General features: G+C 30.7%; 1 protein-coding gene across 1 annotated transcript; it reads left to right on the forward strand.

Moving 5' to 3' along the window:
- Positions 1 to 1,558: 1,558 nt before the first annotated feature.
- On the forward strand, positions 1,559 to 6,537 carry HELRODRAFT_75608 (hypothetical protein; the record flags this gene model as incomplete). The annotated part of the gene is made up of 9 exons (XM_009015479.1): positions 1,559 to 1,638; positions 1,979 to 2,152; positions 2,401 to 2,509; positions 3,608 to 3,697; positions 4,552 to 4,647; positions 4,927 to 5,007; positions 5,178 to 5,365; positions 5,481 to 5,595; positions 6,352 to 6,537. Coding segments are annotated over 9 exons (1,119 nt in total), but the record flags the coding sequence as incomplete, so codon positions are not given.
- Between the last annotated feature and the right edge of the window lie 1,304 nt (positions 6,538 to 7,841).

Below are 7,841 nucleotides of genomic sequence, written 5' to 3' on the forward strand. Positions count from 1 at the left end.
TAGGCAAATCTTACTGGAACTATTATTTTTAGCAATTTATGATTTATTTTTTTATTTATGACTTTATCCATTTTCAATGATACCGATATTTTTAATTATTATTATCCAAATTATACTCATGCCTATATAAATTAATTTGATTGTGGCTATTTCTATGCTTAATTATTTTATTTACTTGCCATAGGTATGCACAGCATTTAATAAATTAATGATAATAATTAATAACACAACATTATAAGTGCATAAAATATAATAAATTAAAAGTACAATTTTTACAAACCTCATTGGTTATGGTGATGGGGATTCTTTAAAACTGAATGATCATGATCTAACAAGTCATGGATTGATGAATCACTGGAATCACACATTATCTTTAATAAATTTAATAACAACATGTACTACAATTTAAGAATGAGGAATATTTCGTAAAACATTAAATGAAAAAAAATTTAAATGAAAAAAAATTTAGTTTGAATCACTCATAATTAATAAATTTTAATTAAATTGCAAGTTAGCTTGGGGAGTTTGAAGCTTGAATTGAACAAATTACAAAATTGTTTATTTTATGAAATTGATTAATAAGTTGTTTAATATATTTATTTAATTTAGTATATTTTTTATTCCCAGACCTAAGCATTGTAAATAAAAATTTTAAAACCAATCAAGCAATAGAATTTAGGATCTTAGGAACAAGTGCTGTTAGTCATTAAGTGGTTGGTAGTTTCTAGTAGTCTAATCTGTTAACATTCGTTAGTGTTATCTGTTATTTATTTCAATTAGTAATTAGAATCAGTAGAGTTTAGTTTTCGCTTAATTATTAGAGTTTAGTAATTTAATTACTAATTAGTCGTCGTTTAGTGTTGTTACAGTTAATGAGTTAAGTGTTGTTGGTGGTTCACAAAAAATTTTTTTTATTTAAAATGCAAAAAGATACTTAACCGTCATACAGCAATATCTATCCTAAAACAGCATCTAGTACCTTTTAAAACGTTTTAAAATTTTAAATAAAAGCAATTTTCCGAAATTAGTAAATATACGATCGTAACTTTTGACTTAGGCGATAAAAAATCACCCTCCAATTTCCTCCGGAAGTAAGCTCCTTCTTTGACCGTCAAAAATGAGCGAAGGCCGTTATATTTATTATAATTATATGCAGAAAAGAACTAAACGACAATTCAAACAACCAGTTGGGTGTTGCAGAGCTATTTCCTTGCAATTTATTGTTTAATTAGTTTAGATCATAGGTTACGCAAGTATTGTGTAGTAGTACGTATATATATATATATATATATATAGTAATTTTTAATTTAGATATATGATATCTTTTATGTAATGTTATAATCCTTAAAATATATAGATACGATCGATACGATAAATGTGCAGTGCTAGAAAATAAAGTTCTGCAGGTGAGGTTAACATTTAAATTATACAATGTCCGCTGGAGATAGCAGATCAAATTCATCAAATCTCGTGATAAAAGTAGCTTTTTTTAGTTTTTGTTGCTTTATTATTTATTATAAATAACAATTTGTTTTATTTTTTTATTTTTTTTTATTAAATAAAGTCAAAAGCAATAACAGAAGATTATGTTGTTTCTTGGAAGAGCAAGCTAGGCTGTGGAATCACTGGACCAGTTAGGTAGGAAATTCAATGAAAAATTAATAACAATCTTTAATTTTTATTGAAATTTTTTAAATAGAGTTAATTTGTATTTGATTTCTGTTTTAACAAAATAATTTCTCAATCTAATAATTATTAGAAAGATACAACAAACAAACACATTTCTAACATAATGGTGTTTTGTTTAGAATTTAGATTAGATTTATTTACATTTAGTAGACTAATAGTAGGTAGTTGCTGTTAGAATTAGCAATATTAGGCTAATTACCAATTAGTAATTTAGTTAAAGATTAGATCAAGAATAAAAATAAATCTGAAATTCTTCTTAAAAATCTTTAATAATTTAATTAAACAAAAGGGAATGTAAATGTAAACAGACCGGATCGTTATATGCCTTGAAGTGTCTTAGTGACAGTGCCAGATCTCGTCAGGAGGTTACCCTCCATTTCAAATGTCACGGCCATGAAAATATTGTGTCCATCTACGACGTCTATTCTAATCAACTGCAGTTCCCATGTGAAAGTGCCCCCAAGTTAGAGAGATGAAATTATTTCTTGATTCAATTTTGATTAAACTAGTCAAAGTCTTTTCACATACTTTTTATATTTTTGGTTGGCTACTTTTTTTTTGTTTTGTTTTATTTAGAGTAAGCTATGCTCTCAGTTTCCAATTAATTAAATAACTTTAAAAAGTTATAGCTAAGGAAAGTTTTTTTCATTATTAAATTGTAAAAAAAATGTCATTATTAATATGTATATTATTTAATTTATTCTTCTGCAGAAACCGTCTGCTGGTTGTCATGGAGCTAATGGAGGGAGGGGAGTTATTTGATAAAATCAAAAAATCTAAATATTTCACAGAGAAGGAGGCCGTTAAATATACCCTTCAGGTTATAGAAATTAAATTTTTGTTCTGATTAATTATTATTTCATTGGTCTAGATAGAATGGACAGATCATGTAATTTATGGCCTGTTTATTAATTTGTTTAGTGAAGAGTATAGCATGGGTATGTTAAATAAATGGAAAAATAGATAGACAGTTGAATGTTGGATAGATAAACATGTGTTGGGATGGATGCATTTACCAGACTGAGTTAACTTTTTGATTTAATTTATTGCAATACAAGCCAGATACATGCATTCTTGCATACACACACATACATACATAAAAAAGCCAAAGCAAGAACATTAACGTACATACTTACATAAATAAAAAATTACACACAGATGTACGTACATACATACATACATGCATTTGCATACATACACAAACATACATACATATATACACATACATACAACATAATCATGTATGCTTATTTGTATTACATATGCATGTACTTTGTATCAGTATTGTTTATAAATGAACACATTTTAAATTAAGATGAATATATAAATGAAGTATAGATATGTGTTTGTTTGTTTATTTATATGTGTGTGTGTGTGTTGGTCTGTTGTGCGTATGTGTGTCATTATGTGTATGTGTTTATATAAGAATAAAATAAAAATTGTGTTATTATTAAATGTCATCAGGCTATATCAGCCTTTGTCAAACAATATTTGAATCTTAATATAATGGGCCTCTATACAATAGGTAGAGACATGTACATATGTGTTGGCATAAATCTTGTTATATTTATAAGGAATTAATAATTCTAATAATATTAAATAATAATTAATAAAATAAGTGGTCAATGTTGAATAGATATGTGCGTATGTGTAATGTAATGTAAAGTAATATATTATATTTTTCATTTAATATATACATCTGCTTTGTGAAACAACATTAAATTTGCACATATACAAATAGTTGTATATATATGTATAAGTTATAATTGCCAGGCTAATTAATTCCTTCTTAATTGTTATTTAATGATACTTTTAAATTTGTCTTTTACATAGATCAGGCTATAATTAATTAATTAATTGATTAATTAATTTGCCTTTGCTGGGTTTTTCAAGAAATTGTTTTTATATTTTATTTTAGATTTTGAAAGCCATTCATAGATGTCACTCATTGAATGTTGCCCATAGAGACTTGAAGCCTGAAAATTTACTCCTAAATAATGACACAGAGGTTATTATTATAGTTATTATCATAATTATTATAGTTATTGTTATTATTATAGTTATTTTATTTCTCAGGTTTGTATATTTTTTGTATCATTTCATTGTATTGTTATGTTCTTCATTGCTATTATCATACGTTACCATTAATGTTATTTCACATCATCAGTATTTTACTAACAAAGTTGACATCATCCATTTGTTGTTCCATCACTACTACTACTACTACTACTACTACTACTACTACTACTACTACTACTACTGCTACTACTACTACTACTACTACCATCACTTATCTTATTATCATTGCTGATAACATCATCATTATCATCATCATCGAATGACGCCATTATTTTTGTTGTGGTTGTTGAAATGGTTATGGCCATCATTGTTATTGACATGTCAACAACTTTTTTATCACTATCACCATCATCATTATCCTCATCATCATCATCATTATCATTCTCATCATTATCATCATCGTCGTCGTCGTCGCTGGTTTGATCAATGTTCCCACAAGTTCATTAACGTTAACGATCATCATTTCTCTTTTAAGTTTCTTTTCATTTTATAATTTACATGCATACACGCGTATGCACACACACATACATACATACGCTTACACATCATATATATATATATATTATATGTTATACAGTTTTATATATATATATATATATATATATATATATATATATAATTGTTTATATAAATCTATACATTCATTCATCTATTATTTATTTTTGTCTATAATGATATATTTTATTTCTATGAGTCATTCATGTCTTAAATGCCTGGTACTGGTATGGCATTTTAATAATAATAATAATAATAAATTATTATTATTACTTTTGTGTTATTTAGGACGCCATTATTAAATTATCTGACTTTGGATTTGCCAAACTGGATGAAGGAAACCTAAAGACACCGAACTTCACTCCATACTTTGCTGCTCCTCAGGTTGATTGATTGGTCGAGTGAGTGAGTGAGTGAGTAAGTGAGTTAGTGAGTGAGTGATTGACTGGCTGACACTAACTGACCGACTGATTGATTGGGAGAAATAAATAAAAAAATGAATGAACTTAGAGATTGAGTGTATGTAACACTCTTTAACCACCAATCAATCAAAAATTCATCAATCAATCAATCAAGGATCAGTCAATCGGTGATCGTTCAATCAATCAACCAATCAATCAACCAATCAATCAACCAATTAATCAACCAAATCAATTGATTTAGGTAATCCAGGCTATGAAGAACAAGCAGAGAGTCAAGAGCACCTGCTTTCACCCCGCTCTATCACCTATCTGTTATGATAAGGTTGCTTTGTTGTTTTTCTTCCTATGCTTATTTTTTATGTTTGCTGGGGTTGTTGTAATTATTATTATTTTTATTATTATTCATGTAAACTATCTTGTCTTATCATCATCTCATCTTATAACCCACATCATCATCATAATAATCATCGTCATAATCATCATCATCATCAGAGTTGTGACATGTGGAGTTTGGGCGTCATAGTTTACATCATGCTCTGTGGCTATCCACCATTTTATTCGGAGATACCCGAGATACAACTCTCACGACGAATGAAAGAGCGCATACTAACTGGCCAGTACGAATTCCCTGAAGATGATTGGTCGGTCGTATCCACTCAGGCTAAGGATTTTGTTTCGAGGTTGTTGTTTATGTTTTTTTTTGTTTGTTCACAATACATTCTCAAATTGTTTTTATTCTTGCTTTCTTCCTCATCTTTATTATCATTGTCACCGTAATTATCATCGTCATCTTAGATTATTACAAGTAGATCCAACTGAGAGGTTGAATGTTGAGGAGGCCCTGAGGCACCCCTGGTTGAACACCCCCCCTGCTAACATCCATCTAATCTCACCTTCAATTCTTCAGAAGGTTGGATTAGTGGTCATTATCTAGTAACACTTTTTTGGTTTTTAAATATCTTTTTGTTGGTTTTTTAATTTGTTAATTTTTAACAATTCTTTTTATCAGTTCTGCTTTTTCATTAAGAGTTTAATCTATAATTAGTTTAGTTTTTAGTTTTCTGGTTCAAATTTCATTCTATGATTTTTCATTTGATATTTAAAGTTTTTTTTAATAATAACAACCCTTTCTACAAGACTAACCTATTCTTTGCTTGTTCATTTATTATTTTTATTCAGTTGTTTTGCTCGTAATGATCATTGCTCTCAAATTTCAGATGGTATCAATTTAGTTTGTGTAAGCAGCATGCTTCATCCAAAGCCTGAATGACGCCTTCCAACTCAACCTCCTCCATCTACGTTTCATGTTTTGTGATGTTTTAACATCACCTTTGAATGTTCATCAATACTCAATCCATACATTAGCATCCCCTCCGTTATCTCTTATTTTTGAAACTTTGAAAATGGCCAACATTTTTTTTATATAACTGTTTGTATTCTTTCCCATATTGCGTTATCATTTTATAGTCACTTAGGCAATACTGTAATAATCATCATCTATGTAACCACTTGGCAACAATCTTTTCAATGTTCGCCATCAATGACGTCGTAGTTTCATCACAATCCTTTCATCTTTGTATCATATTTTCATTTCCACATCATTATACTTCTTTCAACAACAACAACAACTGATAATGAACAACAACAAATGACAACCAACCAACAGTCCTCAATGACTGATGTGAACGAGGCATACGACTACCAGCTGACCAACATGCGCACTCCCGATCGACCAATCATGTTGAAGCCTTTCAAGAAGATTAACAATCCGATCCTCAGTAAAAGGTTGCTCAGTCGTTCTAGCATTTTGCAAACATTCAGTGTAGTGTCAATGATTTTCCATAAAGTTTAATATGAACTTGGAAAGTTTTTTAAATTGAGTTTCTGGAAACTTTTGGCCAGACGCTCAACACTGAACAATCGAATGGCCAAGCTTTAAATTTGTTGCAATAAATTTTGAGTCTTTATGTTAAATTTATATTCTCTTATGTTCATGTAATTGAAAATGTTAATTATTTTGACAGAAACAAACAGTTAAGCCTTGTTGTAGACGCCAGCAACAGCAACATTGTTGCATGTTCGTCGTCAACAAACTCAATCAACAACTCAAAAGATGACAGACTCAAAACAACAACTGCAACTACACTTTCCTCAACTACAACAAATCTTACAACTACTCAATCAAAAGCAACAAAATCTTCCTTTGCAACTATTTCTGAACAGCTACCAACAACGACGTCGGCAACAACTTCGGCAGCCACAGCAACAAAGCAAGATTCTGACGACAAAAACACCTACCAATTCTTCAGCTTCCACACCTTCAACTGCTCAGCCGAAAATTCCAGAGGCCACAATAACCACCACAATAACCACCTACCTCTGCACGCCTGTTTATGATTCAAAAGCTGTTACTTCATTGGCAGCAACTTTTCCAGCTGCCTCTCTAGCTGCTGCAGTTACTTCAGCATCTACGAAAGCAGCAACAATAGCTGCAACTACGTCTTCTATGCAGATAAAAGAACCAGAGCTGAAGAACTCTTCACCTATGACAACAGCTGTCACAAATTTTTGATCATTTTTATTTCTCATCTCTCATGTTGTGTAATATTTCGTTTTAGGTGAATCTGTCGTGCAGGCAGTATAGGATATTTTAAAAATGTAGTATATACTATAGATAGATGAATAAACCAATACATAGATGAATAGAATGGAATATGTATGTGTATGTGTACGTGTATTTATCCATGAATCTCTCTCCTTGTGTTTCTGGCTGACCTAGTGAGATGATAGATACCATTTACTAATTATTTATTTGTTTGTTACAAAGAAACACCTAACGGAAAACTTTTTTCTGTAGAAAGCAGAAACAACAACAACAACACACGTTTAGACGACATTTTCCCCGAGATCGGGGGTTGCTGTTTGGCTACCTATGATGAAACCGAAATACCCCTCTACGCCATCCACATCTGTCACTCGCCTCAGTATCACGCAACCCCGCTTTCACCCTGTCCTTCTCCACCTGCTCCCTCCATCCCAATCGCGGACGACCCCTTCCTACCACTCCTTCAACCTCGAACTCCAACGCTCGCCTAATCCCGACCCTTTCATCCCTTCTCAACACATGTCCATACCATCGCAATCTCGATCTCCTTA

Source organism: Helobdella robusta, assembly GCF_000326865.2.
Source record: "Helobdella robusta unplaced genomic scaffold HELROscaffold_16, whole genome shotgun sequence".
Classification (NCBI taxonomy): domain Eukaryota; kingdom Metazoa; phylum Annelida; class Clitellata; order Rhynchobdellida; family Glossiphoniidae; genus Helobdella; species Helobdella robusta.